The sequence below is a fragment of the Euwallacea fornicatus genome, chromosome 36 (genome assembly GCF_040115645.1).
Source record: "Euwallacea fornicatus isolate EFF26 chromosome 36, ASM4011564v1, whole genome shotgun sequence".
NCBI classification, from domain to species: Eukaryota; Metazoa; Arthropoda; class Insecta; order Coleoptera; family Curculionidae; genus Euwallacea; species Euwallacea fornicatus.
In genome coordinates, this window is record NC_089576.1 from 2,231,836 (window position 1) to 2,258,974 (window position 27,139).

General features: G+C 35.2%; 6 protein-coding genes across 11 annotated transcripts; 1 reads left to right on the forward strand and 5 right to left on the reverse strand.

Moving 5' to 3' along the window:
• Positions 1-1,853: 1,853 nt before the first annotated feature.
• On the reverse strand, positions 1,854-4,883 carry LOC136349039 (odorant receptor 67c-like). Its single transcript, XM_066300310.1, has 8 exons — positions 4,686-4,883; positions 4,177-4,635; positions 3,589-4,119; positions 2,545-3,132; positions 2,397-2,496; positions 2,248-2,349; positions 2,039-2,194; positions 1,854-1,982 (listed from the first exon to the last, which is right to left on the reverse strand). The coding sequence occupies exons 3-8, from the start codon at positions 3,750-3,752 to the stop codon at positions 1,935-1,937; spliced, it is 1,158 nt and encodes a 385-aa protein (XP_066156407.1). The 5' UTR covers positions 3,753-4,119; positions 4,177-4,635; positions 4,686-4,883; the 3' UTR covers positions 1,854-1,934.
• Positions 3,949-4,772, reverse strand: LOC136348962 (moesin/ezrin/radixin homolog 1-like). The gene is made up of 3 exons (XM_066300163.1): positions 4,686-4,772; positions 4,177-4,635; positions 3,949-4,119 (listed from the first exon to the last, which is right to left on the reverse strand). Exons 1-3 carry the CDS (start codon positions 4,770-4,772, stop codon positions 3,949-3,951), a joined length of 717 nt encoding a protein of 238 aa, XP_066156260.1.
• A 3,569-nt stretch (positions 4,884-8,452) lies between the features above and the next one.
• On the reverse strand, positions 8,453-17,264 carry LOC136349002 (moesin/ezrin/radixin homolog 1-like). Of its 6 annotated transcripts, none has more exons than XM_066300243.1 (8): positions 17,098-17,264; positions 16,729-16,851; positions 15,758-15,946; positions 9,919-10,415; positions 9,604-9,864; positions 9,234-9,555; positions 8,942-9,181; positions 8,453-8,891 (listed from the first exon to the last, which is right to left on the reverse strand). In XM_066300243.1, the coding sequence occupies exons 3-8, from the start codon at positions 15,935-15,937 to the stop codon at positions 8,730-8,732; spliced, it is 1,662 nt and encodes a 553-aa protein (XP_066156340.1). In that variant the 5' UTR covers positions 15,938-15,946; positions 16,729-16,851; positions 17,098-17,264; the 3' UTR covers positions 8,453-8,729. The 6 variants fall into 6 exon arrangements, with proteins under 6 accessions (XP_066156340.1, XP_066156341.1, XP_066156338.1 ...); XM_066300244.1 differs by having other exon boundaries at positions 16,733-16,851; positions 17,098-17,263; XM_066300241.1 differs by lacking the exon at positions 16,729-16,851.
• A 913-nt stretch (positions 17,265-18,177) lies between these two features.
• Positions 18,178-19,378, reverse strand: EMC10 (ER membrane protein complex subunit 10). Its single transcript, XM_066300144.1, has 6 exons — positions 19,190-19,378; positions 18,947-19,117; positions 18,794-18,886; positions 18,550-18,734; positions 18,403-18,499; positions 18,178-18,350 (listed from the first exon to the last, which is right to left on the reverse strand). The coding sequence occupies exons 1-6, from the start codon at positions 19,250-19,252 to the stop codon at positions 18,258-18,260; spliced, it is 702 nt and encodes a 233-aa protein (XP_066156241.1). The 5' UTR covers positions 19,253-19,378; the 3' UTR covers positions 18,178-18,257.
• A 285-nt stretch (positions 19,379-19,663) lies between these two features.
• Positions 19,664-20,766, forward strand: LOC136348941 (proteasome subunit alpha type-6-like). The gene is made up of 3 exons (XM_066300143.1): positions 19,664-19,984; positions 20,100-20,255; positions 20,312-20,766. The coding sequence occupies exons 1-3, from the start codon at positions 19,772-19,774 to the stop codon at positions 20,681-20,683; spliced, it is 741 nt and encodes a 246-aa protein (XP_066156240.1). The 5' UTR covers positions 19,664-19,771; the 3' UTR covers positions 20,684-20,766.
• Positions 20,742-25,635, reverse strand: LOC136348940 (alanine--glyoxylate aminotransferase 2-like). The gene is made up of 7 exons (XM_066300142.1): positions 25,475-25,635; positions 25,273-25,391; positions 23,180-23,414; positions 22,387-22,480; positions 21,908-22,336; positions 21,607-21,851; positions 20,742-21,173 (listed from the first exon to the last, which is right to left on the reverse strand). The coding sequence occupies exons 1-7, from the start codon at positions 25,525-25,527 to the stop codon at positions 20,906-20,908; spliced, it is 1,443 nt and encodes a 480-aa protein (XP_066156239.1). The 5' UTR covers positions 25,528-25,635; the 3' UTR covers positions 20,742-20,905.
• Positions 25,636-27,139: the final 1,504 nt, after the last annotated feature.

Here is a 27,139-nt window from a genome sequence, read left to right on the forward strand (position 1 = left end):
GAATTCGAAATATATCTAGAAAAACTCAAGAGGAAGGTGAAAGAAAACAAAAAGAAAAGTGGTAGTTGCGGGAGACTTCAATGCTAAAAATTTAACGTGGAACTCAGTTAAAACAGGGGAAAGAGGGAGAATGATGGAAGAATTTATGGAGGAGACGGATATGGTAGTATGCAACGAAGGAAACAAACCGACATTTGAAACAGCTAGAGCAAGACCAATAATAGATATAACTATGCAACCAAATAGTGGAAAATGTAAAGTGAAAAACTGGAGGGTGGGGAGGACGAAAATCTGAGCGACCACAATAATATACAGGGTGTCCGGCAAGTCGATACAATAATTTTAGGGGGTGATAAAAACAATTGTTTTACCTGAATACTTGATAATGTCATCAAATACAAATTCTTCCAAAATGATGTCTATCCAGCACATTTGTGTTTTTAGCAAATATCTTCATTTTTAATATCATTTTTAGTAGATAACGTTTTGGTGAATGCGCTGCTCAGGTACATAAAAAGTTAATTTCTCTCATTTTTAAAATGTTTCTTAAGAATCTTTTCAGCATGACTGAAAGACTATTGCCTAAGGAAGTTTTTAAGAAATTTAAATAAACCTACACCTAAGCGTTCAAATTAAATCCATGTTTGAATTTGACTCTTCGCCTTATTACAAGCTCGGAAGATCATGTTAATGTAGTTCTAAGTAGGTAACAAAGCCATTTTAGATTTTACCCTTTAAATAATTTAAACAATTATCTATAGGCAATAAAAAAGTTTAGTACATTTTTGTAATTAAAAGGCTTGGTGTTCTTCTACCCTCCAACAATTGTGAAAGAGCACGGTTAAATTAAAAAATATTAAAAACTGAATTATCAGGAGAACTGTAACACTTGGTATATAGGTAAGTTTGGTTAAATCTATTCAGAATCACGTAATCTATCACCCCCTAAAATTATTGTATCGACTTGCCGGACACCCTGTATACATAAAAAAAATTAATTTTTAGCGAGTAAAAAGTTTTAAGATTAATCCAATACATATTAAGTAAAATTCGATTTAACGAATGCCCGGCTATAACGAACAAAATATTTTGTCCCCTCGTGCTCCTTATAACCGAGTTCGACTGTATTTTCAATTTTAGAATATTTTCTGAAAGAGGAGAAAAATGCGCATCTTTTTTCTAATTTGAGCCACTTTGCATCTCCTACCGCTTCCAAACTTCTCATGGAATTCACTTTATTTGGGACACCCTGTATACACTATATATTGAATAAAAAATCTAGAAGGTTCTATGACAAAAAAAGCATTGGCGTTCCGTTATTACTATTATTGTTATTGAGTGGTGCATTTCATATGAAACCAAGTATATTTTCCAGAGATCTAAATAATGATTGGGGTATTTAATGCGAATGGGATTGATGGCAAAGCCGAAAGGAAGTGGCACATAGCGGAATCTGAACTGAAGTAAGACAATTGAAAATTGTTTAGAAACACTTACGGAGTTCTGCCACGTCTGAGTAACTCGTTCCACCTTAATTTTGTGACTAATTTATAAGGGTTTCGCCCTCTCCTCTGTTATAGAGTAATAAAAGGTTTTTGACGTTAAAACAAGGAAAACCGCTTAGATTTCAGAGGAATTAGCGTGTTGGAAATTCATGCCGGAAAGGCTCAAAGAAAGATGTTGGGGCCGAGAGAAATGTTTCAGACACATCCGCATCAACAGACTCGAATGATATTCCAGGTCATATCCACTCTCCATCAGGTCATAAAATGCCCGGAATATTAAAAAGCAGAAATGGGAGATGACACTATGTATCAAAAGGTCGGAATTATTACGCCCTGTGCTCATGGAATATCAAATAAGACTACATGATGTTATTCGCGTGATATTCTTTGTATTGACCTGAACTTCGACTGGGAAAATTTCGGATCTTCCTACTGATTCATCATCAGAGTGGCGTATGAGTAGGCAGCTTTTAAAGTCTGGAAAATTAGAGATTGATTGTGAAATTAGTCGAAAACTAATTGGGTTAATTTACGGTCATAATTGTGCCGGTGGTCATTGTACCGAATGGACCGATTCTCATTGTTACCGGCCGTTGAGCCCTCATTATCATTATCTGCAGCAACATTTTGTACTCTTTATTTTCCCTGTACCAGGATGTCTCGAAAATGGAGTCGGCCACGTCCAGACTCTGCTAAATGCCCAGGGGAGAAGTTAAGATAATTGCGTTTAATAGATACTTGCCTGTGCCTGCACTTCGTTGCACGTCCAACTGAGAAAAAATACCTCCGATACAAGCATTGAGGAGTAGATGAGGGGAAATGCAAAATCTGAAAAGCTAGTCAACTAAAATTACTTATGTGACGAAGGTAGTTTAAGCCTGGGGAACTCACAGCCATTAGGGGGAATATTACTGAGGCCACTTTTACAGAATTCAGCAAAAAACTCATCAACAGCACGTAGGTGGTAGCATTATTTAGGTTTTCAATAAATCTGAAAGTCACCAATCAGAAACTCCTTCCCAACAAAGACACATTTCACCTGATGCATTCCTGGTGCTCTAAAAGTAACTTCTTTAGACACCGGATCTTTCCTTCCTCAGTTTCATTGCCATTAAGCCTCTTTAGGCGAATTCGCAGCACCTTAAACCTCAACGCTCCATACATGACCAAAGCGTAAAATGTGGTCTGAATCACCCCATTTACCACCAAACTTTCCACTGAAGTCCACACATTCACAAATATAATCCCCATAAAGAAATTACTCCTGTCAAAGGGCAGATACAACTCATGCATAAAGGACACATTATCGAACTTCCAGTAATCAGGTCCTACTTTCACCACCTCCATTGCTGAGATCCCGACGAAAGTAAGGAAGGTCAAAATTGATGATCCAACAATGTAGCGATTCAAGTAAATGTTTCTCTTTAAAACGCTTTGGTATGCTGAGTATACCTCACGTTCGAGAGGATTGTTCAAGATTAGTTTTTCGATTTTGGAAACTTCCAAACACATATTGGGGATTCGGTTCTTTTGATAGATGATAGAGTTGGTCAACATAAGGATTAGGGTAATTACTACTGAGAGGCATTTGCTGACTCGTTCCAATGATTCGTGTTCTAACAAAAGTCTGAAGAAAATTTTAAAACAATAAATGTGAGGAAAGAGTTAAAATTCTGTATTGAATGGTGAATGCATTTCTTGCATCAATCAGTGTTTTTTCAATTAATTCAGACCAGTTCAAAGTACTTTATGAATCTAATGAACTAACGATTGTTCTCGATGTATCATGGCTGGAATACATTTTTTTTTCTAATATAATAAACTGAAAAACTTCAGAACTGCATTAAGTCTGTAGTGTAGACTGCAGACTCTAGTTTTTACATTATCTATGTAAACCCAGGGTCGTACGAAAGCTCAATACAACAGGGTGGCCAAAGTTAATAAAAAAAATCATAATCATTCAGCCTCAGAATTGTTTTATTGGAAGGTACTCTATTTCTTGACAAATGGCGAATGAATAATACATGATAGTAATAACCTAGTGGCGTGTTTAAATTGAAATTTTTATTAAGTGTTATTTTACCTTATGCTGGCTATTGCTTGAAACATGTTAAAGAAAGAATACCATCCAATTACAAGCACTCGATATATTAAATACAGTTTTTTATTAACGTCTGAGTGGATGGTTTCTATGGGCCAAATTCCCCATAATTGCTGAAAGAGTTTAGGGGTAGCGATCAGCCCCATGTTGAACAAGGATTGTTTTAGCTACTAACTAAGAATAAATTTATGATACCATGGAAGATACTTAATAACCTCTTTTCGTATTTTTCTTTGCTTATATAGTAATTATATAGTTATCGGGAAAATGGCTTGATATGTAATTAGGGGTCCAAAACAAAAGGAAAAATATAGAGCAATCTATTCTACAACCAATTTCCGTCTACATAATCTTCATATTCTCAAACAATGACACCCTTTTACTAGTATTTCCCTTAGGGATGAATCGTATAGTTTTAAACTTATCTGTAGTTTGAAGTTTCGCAATTCCATGAGGACTTCCTAAATTGATTTCATCGTAGATTACTTGTTTGTTTGACGCTTCAAGTGAACTCTACAATTGCGTATAGACGATTATCAACATGTAAAACAAAAACACTTATTAACTCACCTTTAAAAATTGGTCATTGTTCTCTCGCAAATTTTCACTATAACGAGGAATTTCTTCTTGTGTTTGAATAGTCTCAGTGGGAGCTTCCTCACTAATATCTATGTTTTGTGATTCTTTTTCTTTCATCACTGTTCCTGTCTCAGCACTGTCCGTTACGTCAACCTCTTCTTTTTGTTGTTCTTCTGCCTCTTCTATTGTTCCAGTTTCTTGTGTAAGACCTGGTTCTTCCTCTGCAGACTTATTTGTATCCTTAGGCTCTTTCTTTGAGTGCTCTTCTTCATCTATCGCTAGGTTTGCCTCTTGTGTAAGACTGTGCCTGTCTTCTGTTACATTAGGTATTTTACTTTCCTCTATTTCTAGTTCCCCCTCGGCGCTTTCTAATAGTATAGCAGAACGTTCCTCTTCCGTACTCTTAGATTTTTCACCAAATTCTTTGATCTCTTCATTTTCTGCTGTAACCTAAGAAACTGATTTAGCATATGGTTGCACCTTAGCATTCACTAATTTACCTTATCTTCAGTTCTCTCAATACTATTCTCCATTAACTTTGATTTATTTTCCTCCGTGTTCGGATGATCACCTTCCAAGACGTCCATTACTGTAACTGAGACACACCTAATCAAAGGAGATTGAGTTTTATTGAATAGATATGTTTATAATTTCACTATAGTGGAGTGCTTTTGTAGTCTAGCAAACGCTTAATACTACCTTACCTTTTGGTTTGCAATGCAAAAGGCTAATATCTGCTGATTCCTGAAATCCCACTTGAAACTCGAAATGTACAGCATTATGTCCGTTATCAGTGATTTAATTACTAAGCCACCTATGGAAACGATTTACTAATGATACATAATTCTAATAATCCATCACATGCTTTTATTAAATTATATGCAATATAGATTTATTGAGGTGAGTTATGGTTTTAATGGTACTTGATGAGTATTGTTTTGAGATAATTTAAACATCCCTGAAAATTGTCAATGTTTCAAAGAAGAATTCTTACATCATTATCATTATTGATTGAGCAGGAAACAGCTCCTTTTCTTTAGATTTTGTTCCCAAATTGGCTGGAAACGTAAGTTATGAAATCAAATTTAATGCTAATTTATGTGTAGATGTAGTTTTAACTTTCTGAAATAACATATTGAAAATATAGGTTAAACAAGGTAAAATTTTCCAATTTTGGAGCTGTGAAAAACAAGATACACATCTGTAGCAGGTTTTGTTTTTTTTTCTAAGAATTATTCGAGAGCACAAAGGTAAAAGCGAAGCAACTGGTATATTTACTTACGAAATGTATAAACTTGACCTTAGTTTAAAGAAAACACAAATATTGCCCTTTTAATTCAAATACAGAATATCTCATTCAAAAACTTGCAATCGGTATGCCTGGCTGCATATCCATCAGGAAATATATCAAGGTAAGCTAAAAAGTTACGGCACTTTTCTATATTCACTATCCGTGATTTTTGTACCTTATAATATTGTTACATATTTAGTCATTTTTATATTACTGTGTTTCATTAAATTGATCTCATGGTTTCTGGAAAATAAAATTTTAAAATTGCTTACATTAATACTTATTGAGGTGTCCCCGTAGTACACAGCAAAGATTTGAATGAAAACATTGAAGGAAAATTGTAGAGGACGCCATGAGTATACAATGGGGGGAAATGTCTACAGGGTGTCTCTAAAAGGTCTGTACAAAATTCTACCACAGATTTCTGAGGTCAAAACATGACGATTTTACCCAATTTACCTTAGTCCAAAAGTGGACGGTTTTCGAAATACAGGGCGTCAAAGTGAAAACAAAAAAAAGCAAAAAAATTTATTTCTTGGCTGGTAATGCTGCTATCTACACAAAATGTCGTATCAGGCGGTCTTTGGGGATAAGAAATCAGAATCCGTTTACATTTTCGATGCACAATGTAGAGGGCGTTGTCAGCGCTCGATGAACCCTCTTTAAAAGGGCATAACTTTTTCATCACTCGGTATAAAATTTATTTATGACTAAACTTGTGTTTTCCTACATTTTTTAAGGAAAAAAGGTCTGTTATTAAAAATCTCTACGAGGCTTCCTTCTTGGGATATTTGAAGCTTAAAGTTCGCTGCATGTCTTGAACAATAATTTTAAAATCCAAAATTAAGCACCAGACGCTTCGGTTTAGAAATAGGAGTATCGAAAGATGTTGTTAATAGAACTTTAAAAGAACAACTGCTTTATCCATACTATATCCAACAGGTACAAGACCTTTTGCCTCCGGATCTTAATCTACGACTGGTCTTCTGCCGATTTATCCATGATCAAAGAGAATACAACATAAATTTTGTTACTAATATTTTATTTACGGATGAAGCTTGTTTTTCGAGAAGTGGAATTAATAATTTACACAATGAACATGTTTATGCTGATGAGAATCCGCATGCTACGAAAGTGGTACATTATCAACATGAATTTAAAATTAATGTGAGGGCAGGAATAATTGACAATTTTATTATTGTTCCTGTCATTTTGCCGCCCCGATTAAGTGGTGAAAGTTATTTGGAACATATTCAAAATACAATGCCAAAATTATTGGAAGATCTTCCTTTACAACTTCGGCAAGATATGTGGTTTATGCACGACGGTGCTCCGCCACATTTTACTATAAATGTGCGCAACTATTTAAATCAACAGTACCCACGAAGATGGATAGGTAGAGGAAATGATGCTCCGGTACTATGGCCACCGCGCTCACCGGATTTAACTCCGATGGATTATGTTTTATGGGGGACTCTAAAATCCATGGTATACTTCACAGCCATAAATAGTGAAGAGGAACTATGGGGACGAATTCAAAATGCAGTAAACATTTTAAAGAACGACGAAGAATTGATGAATAGAGTACATTTTAATTTCTTGCGTCGGATTAATCTTTGTATGCAAGTCAATGGTGGTCATTTCGAACATCTACTAAAAGTATAATTTTTTCGTGTTTATGTTTGGTATCTATGTTTTCAAGTAATTTGTATTCCATTTTTAAGTTTTGACTTTTTTCGATCCAACTGTAAGAATAGATATGTAGTACATTAAAATTATTGTTCAAGACATGCAGCGAACTTTAAGCTTCAAATATCTCAAGAAGGAAGCCTCGTAGAGATTTTTAACAAGAGACCTTTTTTCCTTAGAAAATGTAGGAAAACACAAGTTTAGTCATAAATAAATTTTATACCGGGTGATGAAAAAGTTATGCCCTTTTAAAGAGGGTTCATCGAGCGCTGACAACGCTCTCTACATTGTGCATCGAAAATGTAAACGGATTCTGATTTCTTATCCCCAAAAACCGCCCGATACGACATTTTGTGTAGATAGCAGCATTACCAGCGAAGAAATAAATTTTTTTGCTTTTTTTTGTTTTCACTTTGACGCCCTGTATTTCGAAATCCGTCCACTTTTGGACTAAGGTAAATTGGGTAAAATCGTCATGTTTTGACCTCAGAAATCTGTGGTAGAATTTTGTACAGACCTTTTGGAGACACCCTGTATATCACAGGGAAATATCGGATGATTTTCAAATAAAGTTCTGATTATTAATGAGAATTATTGTTATTTTCTCGATGCATTATTGATAGAATTTCATTTGCATTATCCTCCAAAATAATTAAATCATGATTTGATGAAATTCTAGTAATTATTTAGTGCCATCAGTCTGAATCACTTTTGTAACCCACCTACCTGTCCAATGTACTGAGGGGGAGTTCGAAATTAGAAATTTTATTTTAAAAAGCTTCAGGCGAATTTTTGTTCCGAAAACGCAATTAATGCATATCATCAACTATTCAAATCTTTTAAAAAAGTTTTAAAGGCGGAAAAGTAAAATTAGCAAAAATAAAGTTATTTCCGGACGTAATAGTGAATGATGCTATGCGGCTTTCACAGATTCTCAATCATTCAAATAATAACTTTCTGAGATAACATATTCAAGTCAATAAAGGGCAACTTTCTCGATTGGGAGCTTCGCAAAACGGGGTAAACAACGTATAAAATTCTATGTCTTCTCTCTCCTGTGCAGAAGAATTACATGAGAATACAAATATAAAGGGCGAACAAACGACTTGCCAAAGTCAGAAGTTTCTGAAAATTATATATCAACTTTAACTGCCTTAAAGGGCAGCCAATGCCTGACGGGAATAACTTTGGCCCTAAAAGTTTTTTCAATGTCAAGGCGTGTTTAGAAAATTTATGAAGACGTCTATTTTGTTCATTTTATTGTTAACTACAAAATTGAAAATTCACTTTTTCTTGATTAAGTATTGTATTCAGCATATATCTTTCAAAATACAATTAGTTCATAATAATAACAATAAATAACGTGGATTTAGGGTCGATTCTGCCACTTCAAAATAAGCTCTCGTAAAAAAAAAACACACAATGCTGTCTTTCACTCGCTTTAGGGGGCGCAAACGACCCTTAAAAAGAAACAATGTATACGGTATTTTCTGGTGAAAAATACTGATGATGGTGGGAGAAACAGAAATTAATTTCCTGAAGTTCAAACAAAAGGGATTTTTTTTTACATATTTTCAAACAATTCCACCCTCCTGCTAGTGTTACCCTTGCGAATGTCTCTTAGCGTCTTATACTTGTCCCTACCCTCCAGAAGATTGATTCTATGGATCTTGTCCAAGTCGCTTTCTTCGTTGGTCTTCGCTTCATTCAGTTGATCTTGCAAAGCCTAGAAATTTACTTTAAATAATTCTAATCTTATTTCCTGAACATACAAACCTTCAGCTGATCCTTGAGTTGGTCATTCACTTCTTTAACTTCAGGTAAAGTGTTATCAGCATCAGGCAAAGACTCCAGTTCCTTTTCAGTTCTATTAGCTTCCTCAATTTCCCTCTGACGACGCTCCTCTTCTCGTCTTCGCTCTTCCGCCTCTTGCTTCAGACGAAACTCTTCTTCTTTCCTGCTGGCCTCTTCGATGGCCTCTTGGAGCTTCCTAGTTTCTTCGTCTTTCTTGGCGACCTAAAACGAGTCTTAAAACTTTGTTTGGATTATGTTGCGTAGTAAAGCGGACCTCATCTTGAATTCTTTGAACCTCTTCATGCTTCGCCCTGATTTCTTCTTCCAGCCTCAATTTCTCCTCATCCTCCAAATGCCTGCTCTGTTCTAGTCTCTCCATCATTTCTTGCAGTTCCAATCTTTGGGATTCAAGCTCTTCTTTAGATCGTTTGAGGTCTTCCAGCTGTTCTTGTAGTTGTCTTATAGTCCTCTCTGCTTCCAACAAGCTGGCCTGCTTCCTTTCCATCTCAATCCTCATGTCTTCAAGCTGCCGCTTATACATGGTTTCACGTTTTTCCGCCTCTTCTCTCGCCAGTCTCTCGGAGTTGTATTTTTGGCTGAAATTTTGTGTTAAAACTAATCAAAAAACGTAGATCTAAATTTACCGGATAACCAGTTTGGTCTTGCGGACCTCATTGGCCTTTTCCTTCATTCTGGCCACTTCCGGGCTATCTGGCTTTCTCCTCCTCACATAAAGCTCGTGGTTGCCAATTCCCAGGTTGAGAATCTGTTTGCTAATCTTCTCGCTTTGCGTTATGATAATGAAGTTCTTCGCCGTTTTGTCATTGGACCTAATGATGAACTTGGTGCCCTTGTACTTCAAATTCTTGATTTCAGACCACGGGAAAGCGATTGTGGGATTCAATCTGGGAAAACTCAGAATTTATAAAGCCCTAGTAACGCTTAAAATAAAAATCTACCTGTCCTCAACTTTGTAAATATTTAGCCCTAAAGCAGTCACACCCAGCAAACACTCGGTGCCCTTTAAGTTTTTGATGTTGAAGTAGGACACGCCGTACATTTCCAAATTTTGCACCAATTTCAAATACTCCAACATCGCTTCCTCCTTATCCAGGCCTCGGTGCTTCAACCACATGTTCGATATATTCGACTCCCACTCTGAGGCTTGAAGGGTGTGCTGCTTAAGCACTCTTGGGGGTAATAGAATCTGTTTCTTGAACACATCATCGTTAATTTGGTCCTTCTGATAATCCCCATGCTTGCCCTGGAGAGCGTATGAGGCCAAGAGGACCGATGTGTCGGCAGGACAGTAGATCTCATCCTTGAGGATGAGAGACTTAACATGGAGGAAAAAATATTCGATTGTGATTGTCTCGATGAGTTCTTCAGACACGTCCTCGGGGTAATATTTGACTGCGAAGTGGAAGGTGAGGTTCTTTTGGAGGTCCTTGAGGGTCTGGAATTGTCGTAAACTGATGTAAATGTAGTTACTTGAAAACGTACACTTATTAATCTATGGAATTTTTATTATGGGAATATAATGGATTTATCTCGATTGATAAATCAGAGGGAGATATGAGTGCAACTAATGCACTATTTACAACCGCAAAATACAGCAAAAGCTGGATTCCCAGGAAATATATCGCGTTCCACAGGAAGCTAAGTAATTGGGTTTCTCCATTTTATGCCCATCTAAAGTGCTTTAAGATTTATTTTCCAAAGAACAAATTTTAAGTCAAAATCAACAGAGAATTGTTGAGTATCTGTGTATTTTAACTTCTTGAAGTTATGGATTGCAAATAAAGGAAAAAATGTATGTCGTGCAATAAATGTTATCAGTAGACTCTTAAATTGTATTGTCAATATTTGTGTTGATTCAAGAAAAACCGATTTTATTTTACTTTTAAAATTCCGAAAAGATTCTACTTTTTTTGCTATACTCAAAGCTATAGTCCAAGCCTTAATCGGCTAATCCAGGATTAAGCGCTCCATTAATCGAGTTACTCAATACACATATCTTACCTTAACTAATTTTATGAAATAAACTACAACTGTAAGTCATTCGCAACAATACTTGTTAAGAACTCCCCGTAGTACGTAGGAAAAACTTGAATTGAGAAATTGAAGTAAGGACTGTAGAGGGCACCATGAGTATACAATGGGAGGAAATGTCTAAGTCGCAGGACAATATCGGACGATTTTCAAATAAATTTCTGATTATTAATGAGAATCACGGGTTATTGCTTTTTTGATGCAATTGTTCATGGAATTTCGTTTGTCCCCCAAAGTGACTAAATTGCGATTTCATTGGAATTTTGCGAAATATTTAATGCCATGAGTCGAATTTATTTTTGTCGTTTGACCTAATGTGTGGAGAGGGTCGTTTGAAATCTAAAATATTATTTGTTCGAAATTTGAAAAAATGTGTGGAACAATAAATGTTATCAGCAGGGTCTTAAATTTTATCGTTAAAATTTATGTTGGTTCAAGAAAAGCTAATTTTATTTCGCTCAAAAAATTTTTAAAAAATGCCACATTTTCCCCTTGCTGTACTTAAAGCTATAGCCAAAGCTTTTATCGGCTAATCCAGGATTAAGTCCTCGGTTAATTCAATGGCACAATTCATATGGTCTAACTTCATCAACTTTATCGAATACGTTACAGCGATAAACCGGAAAACAATTGTAATATAAACGATAAAAAAACATTAAATAAATTATGCAACTTTTGCCACTTTTACTGCGACTTATTGCCATGAAGTGTGTGAATATTTTGACCCTACATAAACACCGTTTCTTCATTTCGTAACAAACAATATACAACGAATGTTGATACAAGGAGAAAATCTAATAAAGCATTCGTTATTAGCCGAAATAGAAACCACTTCTTTGTTGATTTTCCTACATCCGGAAAACTACTCAGTTCGGGAAAAAAGCTGGAAATCCGATCGTCGGAATGGATTTTCTAACAGCTATTTTTGGACATTATACAACACCTCGTCCAACAATGGCAATATTAATAAAACTTATCGGAAATATTTATCTATCGAGAATCGTGGGACTTATTACTAAGCCAGAAATAATAATTGTTTTCAAGCTTACAAGTCAAAGTTGCATCGAAAGCTCTGTATAACTGATGATGATTTCGAGCCGGTCTTTGAAGTGTTAAGAACATGCTATAGGGCTCGCCTCAGTTATAAAACCATCAATTTTGCAGTAATCATCATGTAATCTTCAAGACGTGGAGGCTGAAACCTCAGGGATATAATTCTCGTTTGAAAGCGAGGGAATGCTGCCAAGCTCAAAAAAAAATGCAGATCGCACATTATATCCATAAAATGATTCATTGTTTATTCATAAATATATCGACAAGATTACTCACAACTGAATTTGGGTCAAAGGCGATTTTCGTGTTCTTCAAATTTGCCTTTATAAGATAAGTTAAAAGAAGTGTATGATGAAAGTTAAAAAATAACTCTTCTGCGTTAGTTAATCGTGATGGTAGATCCACGAAGTATCGTCTCATCTTTTCAATGATTATATTTTATATAACACAGTTCCTTCATGAATTACTCAAACACTTTCTAGAAAACACGATTTCAAAGCCCCAAACGTACATTTTATTTAAATTTTATTTTTCGAAGAAACCCTGTACATTTAGGTATAGGAAGGTGTAACGATTTTTGATTAGTCATATGTTTATCTCTTATTTCGAGTAATAAAATATGGGGTGTTCTATTTAAATTAAGCAAGTTATTTCCTTTCAAAAAGAATGCAATTTTCATGTTATTTTTTGGACGCACTGTATGAAATATTTCAATTTTAATAATTCTGACATAAAATACATCTCATATCTAAGGTTTGGCATGAATTTCGATTTACTCCAGTTTAAACTTCCTTAAAAACAAAGTTTTTAAAATTGCATGATTTTTTTAAAAAAACTTCATTATTTCGAAATCCTTAAGATTTGGGACAAGTAAACCTTAATGAAACTTACATTTATTTTTCTCAAGAAATCTAAAACGATATTAATATATGGGGTGTCCTATTTAAAAAAACATAACTTTGATATTTTTCACTTATTTAGAACACCCTGTAGAAAACAAAAACAATTTTAGAATGTACCCATAATCGAGTTCTATATAACGCAAAAAAAAGAAATTCAATATATTAAATTGTTTAGCCGTAATCTTCCGAGACCGCACTAAATGACCACCCTGTATATAGGGTGATTCGTACCGCAAGCGACACAGAACAGGCGCGTGTGAAAACTTTAAAATATAGACATTTTTTATATTAAGTTTTTTCTCTGCCTACGGTTACTGAAACATCGGCTTCAGAGGATTAATTTGAAAAATTGAAAAAATTCTATACTTCCGGAACGCTTTAACCTAGAATAGCCATATTTGGGAAATGTTTATGTTTAATTGGCGTCTTTGTTTACAAAAAATTTCAAGTGGCTGAAAGTTTAACAAGGAGTAATTTAAGTGGGTCACTTTTAAAATAATAACATTTTTTAAATCCTAATCTAAGTAACTACTAAAGTTTGATAATATGATAGTACATTTAATTTTATATCTTTTTGTACTCTTATACACTTTACAAGAAATCGCCCGTAATTGAGAAAAACATATTTTGTGATTTGGTGTAAAAACTAATAAAATTGAATAAAAAACAATTATGCGCCTAATTCCCACATATATTTTCGACTCCCCCTTAATAGGTAATATTCGGCTAAAGGTGACGTATGATGTGCAATTTTCTACCACAATATAATTGGACCATATTTTTTTGAAAATTAGATTGATCAACACACGTATTTAAATTTGTTAGAACATTTTCTAAATGGAAGATTGGACGATCTACCAGTTAATTATCGCGCATTGGTGTTACGTTCAATGATGATTGTCTTGAAATAATCGAATCAGAAATTTTGAGAGAATTGGATCGGTCGAAATGGTCTTTCCTTATGGCCGTCGAGGAGTCCTGATTAGACTATGCCAGACTTTTATCTTTTAAATAATCTAAAGCAAATAGCTTATGCGAATCACCTTCCTCCGTGCAGAACATTTGATCGAATGGGGAGGAAAATACTGTGGCGTTTTCACTGCTCGACGAGATCTGAAGGAGTTATTGTGAACTGCGTCTGAGAATTGAGCTGCACGTTCAATAAAATGATGAATCAATCGAGTGAAATTCTGGTTCGTCGTTTCCTCTTTTTTGTCGAATTATTGCAGTAAATACTTAATAAACAAAAATATAAACTATGGTTGCCATGAAAACGTGAATTGATCTTTATGACTTGGAAAAATTTTCAACTAAATGAACCTATTTTTCGATATTTCTCTGCGAAAGGAAAATTAAAACGTTGAGAACCAATTCAACCGTTTTAGAACAAGCAAAAACTTTCAAGAATACATTTTTCTCGTAAAATGAGGAATAAGAAACTTTCCTCCCTTGGCAACCCCAGCCAGGGACGTACTGTACAGGATGTTATTCCAGTATGTGACCAAACTTCAAGGAGTGATTCTTTGAGCGATTCCAACACGAAAAATTTGTATAAACATAGGTTCGGCAATGTTACGTTTTCGAGATACAGGGCGTCAAATTTTTTTGAGAAAATCGTTGCATGTTAAAAAAAAAGTTTCTACATAACAAAAAGACGCAAACTAATAGGATGTTGAAACTTAGCGACAGTTTTTAATGCAGTACAAAGGAAGCTTCTAAGCTAGAAATTGTTTGAGTCCTTTTGCTAGTGGCATTCACAGGGCCATCGTTGAAAATAAAAAAAAAAATAAACAAGAACAACACTATTAAAACTACACTTAAACAAATGGCACAGAATTTTTTTTTAGTAAAAAACCTTTAACAATAAATAACGCGAAACTTCCAATAGTTACTGAAAACGTGTTCCATCAACTTCAATGCAAGCATTAGTTCGTCTTAACAGCGATTGTCGAACACGTTGAAATATTCGAGGCGTATATCTTATCTAATTACATCCTGAATCCGTTGGATCAGTTCTTCTTCAGTGTTGACAGGAGTTCTATTAACGGAGTTCACGTGCGCTCAAAAGAAAAAAAATCTAAAGAGCTTAAATCCAGTTACCCAGGGGGGCCACGCCTGTGCTTAATGCAAAAAATATATAAATATTTTTTAAAAGTCAGTGGCGCATAAATAACACTAATAACCGTATGCCACTGCCATGTTTCAACAAAATCAGCTAAAGGTCGATTAAGATTTTTACAAAAAAACGATTTTTTTTTAAGTTTGCCATCCTGTATCTTGAAAACTAAACATTACCAGTCCTGTATTTATGTGAACTTTTTGTCTTAGAATCACCCAAGCAATCACCTTTTGAAATTTGGCTACTTACTTAAATGTCGATATGGAGTACAGTCTCATCCAGTTCGAAAAAATCTGTGGACTAAACTGAAGTTCATATCGCCCACATCAAATTTGAGTTTTCGGATCATTCGATGTCCCCGTTCACAAACCGAAATTCAAAGCATATATTTCAATCCTTTAATCTTCAATCTTGGATCGTTTTTCTATCAGGGCTAACGCGTCCTTACGCCCTTTCTCCACTTTAGCGCAAATTGCGCATCGTCGGGATAATAAAAAGCCTGGATCGTCGGGATAAAAAGGACTCCACGGGCTCGAGAATTCTTGCATAAATATTTAAAAACTTGGAAAATTGCGAAAGAGAATGGATCAAGTTCGCGCTTGTCCGGGAATTCGTGTTTAAGGGATGGAATATTATGTAAATGGGCTGGGACGGGGGGAACGTTTGCCTCACCTTTTTTGACTTATCAATCCAGACGTCCTCGTTATCAGGCCCTTTGTACATTAATCCGAACCACCAGGTTTCTTGAATTCCCAGCGATTTGCACATCGTCCCGAACACCTCGCGGGTGGAGGTTTTGGGTTGGGCCTCCAGTTCGGACTCATGATGGGGGGTTCTTACTACCACCTTCATTGTTTTATTCTGGAAAGAACCATTAGTAAACATAAATAAATCCGAGATAAGTGGCGTTGAGGACTGTGCTATTGTGTTTCTACTCATTTTTGCTCCATTATATCATAATTTATTTTATCTGCATGATGGCGACTATGTAAGCTTTACACTATGAGATAATGATTTCACGGATTACACACATAATTGAGGCTGCATCTTCAGCCCTCTGTTGGCTTTTCGTGCCGGACTATAAATTCACGGTTTACATCCAACACTTCTGACTAAATCCGGCCATTATTCACGTATTAATGCGTCTGTTTACTGCAGCAGTTGCGATTTATCACATAAACAATTAGCACATAAATGGGCTAGAACTTGTGCGTTAGGTCGCTAATGGAAATCTGGCCTTGGCAATTTTTTAAGCAATAAACCAGTAAAGTTGGAAAGAAATCCTTGCCGGTTCTGGGCCATTTATGTGCTTATGCCCGGCAAATCGAATTTCCTATGCATACACACACTCAGTTTTTGCGGGGCAATATGTCGGCCCTAAAATTCAATAAATTAGTAAACCTGTTGAATGGCGATGTTCCGTTTTTCGCCAAAAAATCCCACTTTAAAATACCTATTGAATTTACATACTATATGCAAACTACCAACTAACACACCACCTGATAGCGGTTGACCTTCCGCACGTAGACACACCAAACAATTATTTAGTACTTTAAGTAGACCAGTGGCAATTTATGTTCATATACACCCAGCAAAAACAAGGCTCAATGCACTGGGAATGTAAATAAAATCTATATATTTACCAACCAAGCTGTGTCACCAAAATTGATATGGTGGACGATCACGGATCACTGAACACCAGGGCAGGATATACTACTGGGAGTGTGTTTCATGACCCATGTAAACGATGATGGCTTTATCACTCACTATTGGATGAAAAACACTGATAAGATAAAACTGATGATGACGTAGAGGAATGTATTCTTAATTATGTATGGGAATAACAACCATCACTGTTTTACACTATAAGAGTTGAAGCACTGTTTAGATTGCTCATGCATGTATGTGTCATTGTTAGTCATTGCTTCACGATTTTTTTTAAGTACCCACGATTACAAAACTAGTGGAACTCTAAGTTTTCATTAGGCGGGTATTTAACGAGAACTACCCACCTGTGATGACATTTTTTTCATTCTCAGCAACTCGCATCACTACAACACTTCATTCACATTTCACCACTCGTTCATCAATTATCGCTACTGCATTTCTACTCTCTTTCTTCCATACACAACAAGGTACATAATGACTTGGATGCCAATTTGCAATAGAAACTTGTTTAACGAGCGTAAACGATATTATACAAGATATGCGGAATTTTGTAAGCGCGAAGTAAGTAATGGAAATAGGGATCAGAATTCAAATTTTTGTGCGCCTTGACATAGATTTGATTGCTGCTTTAATGGGTACAATGGCAAGTGCCATTTTCGTCTTTTTATTCTCCCAGTTGGTTTGTATTAGTCAAGGCCTTATTCTTGTTTGAACTAACGCTTCAAGAGTACATGAAAAATGCTCATATGGGTACTATACCGATGGTTAATTAAAATTCTATATACCTGGATTTTAATTCCATTTTTTCTAGGAATTTAATGCTATTAAGATCATATCTCGATGTTTGATTTCATTGTGGTGCTAATCTATATATTCGTTAATTTATTGTAACGAAATACTTGTAAGGCTTAAGCTTTTTGTTGGCCACAATTTTAAAAGAAATCCAAAGTTCCCGCTGAAAAATCAAATTGTAGTTAAATCAGTGGCTCCATCTTACGGTGAATAAACCAAGTGCGATACTCCATAATCGACGCTCTAGCAGGAGATTTATTGAGCTTTGCCTACTGCACTTAAGAGGGCGTCGTTTTAAGCGCCTATTTTCAAATTCAATATTCTTGATTTTCTTCTCTAAGTCAGTTACCTACTCTGTAATAAATTCTATTATAAGAAAAGATACAAACACTTTCAGAAAAATTAATATATTCAGAAAATTTTACCGTTAAAAAACTGACCAGCAAAAAGATTCGACTATCCTATCTACATCAAAATCAAAAAGCAAGTGTTTCAGAGTGGAACTAATTAAGAGGTTTATAATTGTAATCAACACTTTATATATCTTTTCTCAAACCATTCCCAACTTAAACATCTAAAGAATAATTTCAAAATTTAACTAATGAAGAAGGGAATTAAATAACAAAAAACCCTAATTGTTTTTCATTTATTTTGTTTCCATCAAACCTTTTCAACTACACAATTCAAATAACCATAATTTAACGCGCAAAACTTACTGTCCTCCTCCTGCTCCTCCGCCTTGAGCATCAGGATTATTTGCAGTGGAAATTATCATTATAATCACGACTGGCAGAATATACATCCACTACAAAGCAAATTTATGTTTTTGCTGAAAATATTTTTATCCAACAACTCACATATTTGGCCAAAAAAGACCTGTTATCCTTTACCTCCCCTTTTGCTTGGGCCTCTCTCTCACGCTCTATCTTCTGCATGAATGAGGCAGTATCAGGTCTAAAATACAGCAATTAAACCCACAAATGAGAAATAAAACCCACACATACATAACACCAGTTTCTGTATGCCTCACATAGACTGTTGTGGTGAACTCATTTAACCTTTCTAATGAGACCTCAGATCCTTCACAAGTAGATTTTGAAGCTATGATACTTGTAACCCCAATTACCCGACCAATATAATCAAGAGAAATTGAGAATTTATCATCCAGTTCAGATTCTGCAAGCATGCACTAGAATACAATCTTAAGAATAATCCACAGACATATCATTTTCTGAAATCGCTTCTTACAGCTTTTACAGATGAAATGAATGTTCTTTGACTGCCATCCTGAGCTGTTACAACTGCTCTAACTTTGTATAATTCATTTTTCTTAGATAATTGCTGTATAAAGATAAAGATGTTAATACATAGGCAGAATTAAAAAAAGCAAGTTTTCATCACCTGTAATTGTAATTTTTCTTGTTCGGTAAGCGGGCTTTGGTTTACAAGGGCTTGTTTCAACCTTAAGCTATGAATAGTGATATTACCTCGCTCAGTAAACGTAGGGATAGGACCCTGATTTAATGCATGTTGAAGTTTAATAAATACGGAACTGTCTTGCTCTAAACACTCCTAAAATGGAGATTTTGAGCATAAGAGAAAAAAGGCTATTTATCGTTGAAGTCAATTGTTTTAGGGACCTACCACTGGATTGATACATGGGGCAGTGAGGGCTATAATAAATAGGGTAAAAACTGAAAATTCCATCTCTAGATAGGAATTACGAGTTAATTAGTGTAATGTTTAAGAGTTTCTTCATTAATACTTTACTTATTTGGTTAGGAATGTAGCTGAAAATAATGAAAATCCTACACAGATATGATTTAAATTGAGGTTAAGGTAAAATAAAAAAAAAATAGTCTGGAAAGTGTAAAATTAAGATCAGTGTATAAAAGTATACTTTTCTTTGTTTATATTGATTATTTCATATTCTACTTATTATTTATATATTAAACTTAATTATTAATTTTTAATTATGTTACATTGTATTATATATATTATCTCATAATTATTTTTAATACAAATAACAAAAAAATTGTGTTGTCCACCCTACGGGCAACGGTGCCAGAGTATTTATTTCGGGTAAGTAAATGATGACAGTGACATTGATAGATGTCAGAAAACCGAAAAATCATCCTGCTTTGCAGTTTGTGTTCAATGTTCTCTCCATTCCACTCAATTTTTCAATAATATCTATTTTTCCATTTTCCGAAAACTAAATTAATCATGTCTAGAGGAAGTAGTGCGGGTTTCGACCGCCACATAACAATTTTCTCTCCAGAAGGGCGGCTGTATCAAGTGGAGTATGCTTTTAAGGCTATCAACCAAGCCGGCCTTACCTCGGTGGCTGTAAAAGGGGTTGATACTGCTGTTTGTGTCACTCAAAGAAAAGTCCCTGATAAGTTGATTGATGCCAGTACCATCACCCATTTATTTCAGGTAAAAATCGTTTGAATAAAAGTTTATTTGTAACTCCTTATACTTTGCTTTCTACTGTCCACTTTTGACGTCTCTTACTGTATATTAATTACCTTTACTAATCACGATAATTCAGCTTACAGACAGTGTTGGATGTGTGATGACTGGTATGATTGCTGACAGTAAATCGCAAGTCCAACGAGCCAGATATGAAGCTGCTCAGTTTAAATACAAAAATGGATATGAAATGCCCATTGATGCTCTATGCAGGCGTGTGGCTGATATTTCACAGGTAAACATAATTAACAAAATACTTTTATATTCAACGTTTCATCTCAAAATTCTAAGGTCTACACTCAAAACGCTGAAATGCGTCCTTTAGGGTGCTCAATGGTGCTTATAGGCTTTGATGATGAACTAGGGCCTTGTGTCTATAAAACTGACCCTGCAGGTTATTACTGTGGTTATCGGGCAATTGCAGTGGGGTCCAAACAGACTGAGGGCAATAGTTATTTGGAGAAAAAGCTGAAGAAAAAGCAGGATTTACAAGGTGATGATGTGATCCAGTTGGCCATTAGTTGCTTGTCTAGTATCTTGGCTGTGGATTTCCGGCCTAGTGATATTGAGGTTGGAGTTGTGTCCAAAGATAATCCTAAATTTACAGTGTTAAAGGAGCAGGAAATCGACAGACATTTGACTGTAATTGCTGAAAAGGATTAAGGTCTAGATTGAAGGGTTAATTGGTTTAATGTATGAAATAAGTGATTTTTTTCTAAAATAATATACATTTGATTTATTCATGATCTTTGCCTTATTGTTTAATTCTCGTAGGATTAAGTTTCAAAAAAATATTTACTTAATATAAGTAAGAATCACCCTAGTAAATATCCTAACTAAAATAAATATTCATTCATTCATCATAATCAGTAATGCACAGTCTTCTTATATGGACTTAATATTCTCCTTGTAAATGGGCCTGATGGGCCTCTGACCCTTGCTGGAGTGCTCCTCAATGATAGAGGGCACTAGATTTTGCAGGCTCTTAATTTTTGCCTCTAATTTATCCCTATGCCTGACCTCTACTAACACTCTATCTAGGGTTGCCACCACTTCGTCAACATTTTCTTTGGTGAACACCATTGGAGGTTTTAGCTTAATGACGTTGCATTCTGGGCCATCGGCGCTGATTAGAATATTTGATTCCCGCATTCTGGAAAAAAATCCAAACTGTCTCAAAACTTTCAAAGACTTCTAATATTATAGTTTGAATCAAACTTTATTTGGTAAATGCTTAAAATCAACAATCGTACGGATATAATAATCTTTTCCTACTAAGATACAATACAAAAGCTTGTTTCTACAAGAAAAAAATGGTAATAGTATATTGGTAGCAATAACTTATTTTACTAATCGAAATAAGTTATTTTGCAAGTCACTTTTACGATGATTTTAAAAGCTTTTGTTGGACAGTAGTTAATAGCCATGTGTAATTTTGAGTGAAATCAAACTTGTACGTACTGCTCTCTGCCACTGAACATAAAATTTTCTTTAAATAATGGAAAATCTCTTAATGAGGTCTGTGGGAGGAAATCCGAATTTCGTAGAGAAAAACTAGTTTTACTTGATTAGCAAATTTTTCTCACCTTTGAACAACGGTTTGCGCGCATTCTTTGTTCGCTTTCCTTGTTTCCAGGTCTTCAACGAGGTCAATGCCGACAAATAAACCAAGACCCCTCACATCTCCTATGTACTTGTGCTTTTTAGCCAACATCTGACAGCAGTCTAACAAATACTCCCCTACAATAATAGCTTTTTCCCTTAGGTTTTCCCTTTCAATTGTGTCGAAAACTGCGTTGGCAATCGCGCAGGATACAGGATTTCCTCCATACTAAGAAATTAAACGAAAATTTTTTTATTCATAATACAAGCAGAACAAGAACTTACGGTGTTGAAGTATTCAACTCCAGTGTTGAAGAAGCTCTCAGCAATCACTCTTGTAGTCACCACGCAAGCAATGGGATGTCCATTACCCATAGGTTTGCCCATAGTCACAATATCAGGGCTGACGTTGTAGTCTTGAAAAGCCCACCAGTGCTTCCCAATTCGCCCAAATCCCACTTGTACTTCATCAGCAATGCAAACACCTCCAGCACTCCTGATATGCTCGTACACCTGCTTAAAATAGTTCTTTGGCGGAATGACTTGTCCTCCGCAACTGAGCAAACTCTCTGCGATAAAAGCTGAGACTCCTCCACCTTGAGCGCTGACAAAATCGCATAAATTCCTCACTTCTTCTGCATATAAAGTGCCGATTTCTTCCAATGTGTATTCGTTGTCGCGGTATCTGCCTCTGTAGGTGTCTGGGCAATGTGCCTAGAAAATCGTGTAAGATGGGGTTTTTTGAAGAAATATTTAAGACTTACCAAGTGTACATGTTCCTTTTGTCCCACTCCTCCAGGGAGGTTAAACTTGTAGTGCGAAATATCAATCAAAGAAGTTAAGTGGCCGTGGTACGCACTGAAAAAAGACGAAATCGAATCTACCTGGCGCCAAACCGCTCGCTCCCAAATATTCTCTTATCAAAACTCATGCAGACTCTTTTAGTTATTGACTAGAAAGTATCAGGTATCTCATTGCTTGGAATGCCTGCACGAGTTTGGATTATCACACATTCACAAACTAGTCCACAGATATTACGCCACTTACGAGTTTGATTTTGTTTTTAAACGTTACGACAATTTTTTTTACACAGCAAAATATCTGGACTAGCGACCCGAAATCCCCATCTCTCAATTTTATTAACATTCTGGATAGTGCTGTTAGTATTGGCGTGGCAAAGGCTACTCAAAGGCCTGCCGTCCTGGATTCTGGCACAGTTGCATATCTTCACATACTTTTAATGCTGCAAGAGAAAAATAAAAACACACGCATTAGAACGGTCACTCTACTCTTTTATCCAGTTAAAGCTATAAAAGAAAACTAGCCCCAGTTACATACGACTTTCAGGAGGTTTCGTTATTTGAGCGATAAGCCTCCTAAAAGCGCATCTATAATGAAAATGATCTAAAGCGGAAAATTTTCTCTGAAAAGAAAACTACCGTATCTACGAATTACATTCTTCTAGAGCTGTCTCAGCACTTCTGGGTGTCTGAAAGTCAAGCAGGCTTAAATGATTTTCAGATAACATGCTCAGACTTGAAGAGGGGGGACACTTACTGCTCCAAAGTGATGACGTCTTTGTTTCCGGTGTGGATCTGGGCCAGTCTCAGCGCCAAGTCGTTGGCTTCTGAGCCGGAATTGACGAAGAAGCACACTTCCAGATTGTCTGGCAAAGTGTTGACGATCCTTTCAGCGCACAGCACAATATTGTCATGAAGGAAGCGGTTGTTGGTGTTTAAAATTGCCATTTGGTTGCTTCCAGCTTGGACAACATCGGGGTGACAGTGCCCCACTGCAAGTGTAGTTAATTGCAATGATAGGAAAAAAATTGTGAGGAGAACGGATAATATAAATCAAAATTAATTCATGTAATTCAGTTGAAAATCTGACAACTACGTTGCTATTGGAAACAGCAAATTTTCTAAGAACTCGTACCATAGTCGCTCAATTAAAACAACCAACTTTCTGCGAGGTGAATTAATAAACAATATTTTTATTGGACAACCAATTCGAAATCCCCCTTCAACCACTCGAGATATATGACGGATCTTTGTTTTGTTTGATACGTTCCCATATGATAAAGAAGGATGGCAATGTATTCAGGACCATATGTGTTTGATGAAGCTCGACAGTGCCGTACTGGGGTCAATTACAAATTTTTCCAAACAAAATATGGTAATGTCAATTGTAAATTTGATTCGACAAAATGATTTATTTCGTGAATTGCTGAAAACGCATAAGCATTACACGATAGTTAATATCTGTGTGAAAAAAAGTATCATTTCTGTTTAGATTAAAGTAATGAGAACAAAGAGTGGAAACACATTGATTATATTATCTAGGCCTAGGCAACAACTCAATAAAGAATATTGACCTCTTTGATTTAAAAAGCCGTGGATTTCTAATCTCTATACAGCAAAATAAACGTTCGTTACTGTCGATTTGGAAACAATGCTTTTTAAGACTTAGGTGGATTAAAATAACTACAACTGTTGATAAAGTTATCTATAGTTTAAACAACAATTATTACAGTCAAACGGAAAATCACTAGTTGAGAACAGGGACGTGCCGTTGGTGCATCTTTTGGACATATATGGAAAAAAGAAGCAAAACAGGCACGTTGCTACTGTATTTAAACAAGAGCAACCTATCGCTCTTGTTCCGTTGACACAAAAATTTCCTACAATAATCCTCAATATCAAAGAAAAGTTATAGGGCAGATGACTATTACAATTGCGCAGAAAGTTAATGCAGTTTTTCAAGATAGTCATCAGTTTTATACGGGGTGTTTAATAAACGTGGGCCATCCCAATATAGCATTTTTTGAACAATTAAGCATTACTTTTGTTACATATTTAAATTCTGCGTTTTATTGCGAATTCGACTATATATATCGTCATCGTATTGTAATTGTTATGGATTGTCTCAAAATTAAATTCAATAGTTTATTGCGTTTATAACCAATATTTTCTATGAAAAATGGTATATACTGAAGAAGAAAGATGCAAAATTTTGCCAATTTACTCAAAATATGAGAAAAATGCTTCAAAAGATATTTCGTATTTTTCTAAACCCAATATTTACTTTTCAGCCCAACACGAATTTAATTAATATAAATAATTATAATTAAAATTAAATTTATTTAAATACAATGACAATAAAGCAGAATAAACTTATTCCTTTGTTTTTATTATTATTTTACAGGTATTGTTCAAAGTTCTTTCCACCATGTTTAACACGTAATCAATACCTTTTGTACAAATTTTGTAAGCATTTTGTTATCGTATCACTTCGATTGATGTCATTTATTATATTGACACTCTTCATTATAATTATCAGATTTGAGATATGACCTATATATATATTGGTAAACTCGTAATAAAATCCAGAATTTAAATATGTAAAAAAAGTCATGGTTAATTGTTCAAAAAATGCAATATTGGCATACGTTTATTAAACACCCCGTATAAAACTGCTGATGATCTTGGAAAACTACATAAATTTTCAAGCACTTTTTGTTAAAAAAAAATTTCTACTTCAATACATTAAAAAGTTACAGGGTGGGTGGGAGTTTTCGTGTGATCACCGTGTACAAGTTTAGATATATTTCTTGATTGCACATTAAATTCTTTTGCTGCTTCTGCACTTACCATGAGCAACATTGTTGATACAATCGAGGTAGGCAACACCCTTTTCATCGTACATATACTGAGCTTTCGCTCTGACAATCTTCAAAGGGTCTTGCTTGAAGAAGAGCTGGCAGGAGGGGCTGAAATCAGAAATTATGCATAATAAAATCTAATTAAATCAATAACGGATTTTAATTCAGCCTTAATAAAGGAAAATTCTTACCCAATTAGATGCTGCCTCATGGCGATAGTCTGGCCCTTGGGAAGTTGCTCCATTTTTACCTTTAATTGATATTAAATTTAAGTAGACAAAAGTAGATGGCAGGCAGCCCCCAAAGAAACTAACTTAGAGGGCTATAATGATTATAGTGTCTTGTGCTAGGTAAGTAGTAATACATTTATATTGGCTGCAAGATTGCGCGCGCAAATATTTGTCCGCTGTATATAACGTTTCATATAGAGTGTAATTATGATAAGCTTCAAAATAAGCTTAGGTGGAATACACTGGCAAACACAAATTAATTAGCGACTGATTAAATATGGGAAATAAACTGGTATTGTTTGAATGACGGGGTTAAAGGACTGCCAATGGAACCTCTCGCCAGAGGTGTACCTAAAAACTAGATTTTCAAAAACTCAAGAATCAACGTAATTTTGGACGCAAACTGTCAGTGGCTTAATATGGTCAATTTCGGTATTAAACGTTATTTCTGAAGGTGTCTCTGCTTCGAAAAAAAAAATCGAAACTTTGGCTAAACCACGCGTGAGTGTAATGATCAATGGCACTGCAGTGGGTTTTCACTACTCAAAGCCTTTGTTATCAAATATCTTGACTATGACAAAGTCAAACAAAGGAGCTAAATACTAGCTTAAGTCTCTAGGCGTATTTTCCTGTGTCAATTAAAAACAAGTTTCCACGGTTGGTGAGGCATTGTAACCTTCAAAAAACTTTTAACCTTGATGCCTTTAAATGGAATTCGGTTCAAGCAGTAGCGAGAAAAAAGATCCAACTTTTTGGACAGATTTTTGAAAAATGACTTCAACACATTCTTGTCGAGTCGCCACTGCAATCTTGATTTAGATCATTTTAATTAATTTTTTAATTAACTCAATTATTTTTACATTGTTTTTGATATCTCGGTCGTTCTTTGGCTTTACGGAATTATGATTAAAACTTTGTTTTTACGCTTCAATTCACTCTATATCAAAACAACCCTAGACGTAATTCCAATATTTGGTTCTGTCTTGTAGTGTATAAGTCCAATGTAATCAAAAAGTTTACAGCATGTTCCTCACGTGTTACCATCACGTTTCACAAGATCCTAGTAATCCATCTATAGATAATATTAATTATTTTACATATTAATAAATAAATGCGTTTTAAAAATTTTTGTAGAACAAACAATGTCTTAAATTGGGTCGAGAGCGTGATACCATATCAATTCTAATAGGTTGGATAATATTTTGAAATAAATTCTTATTGGATCAGATATTTTCAGTTTTAATGTTTCAAACTGGATTCAGTCGGTTATTCGGCATATGGGTTAATGTAAACTTTGGTGAACTTGATCAATGGAGACCCGGATATGCACGAGATTTTGAAAACTTGGTCTGGAAACTCAAATTTCCATAGGAAATCGAGATTTTGTATGTTTCACGTTTCGACGGAAAAGTTTTTTTTAACTTTTACTTATTATTATTATTGACATCATCACCATTTTATTGATGAAAATAGCTTTTCAAGACAAGTGGGCAATCATTATTTGATTGATTAATCGCTTGATTTTCTATTGAATTAATTTTGAAATATGGGTACAAATAATTCCTCAAAGTAATAGGTGTACAAAAAGAAACTGATCATTTTTTGGTGAAATTAAGCTTCATTAAA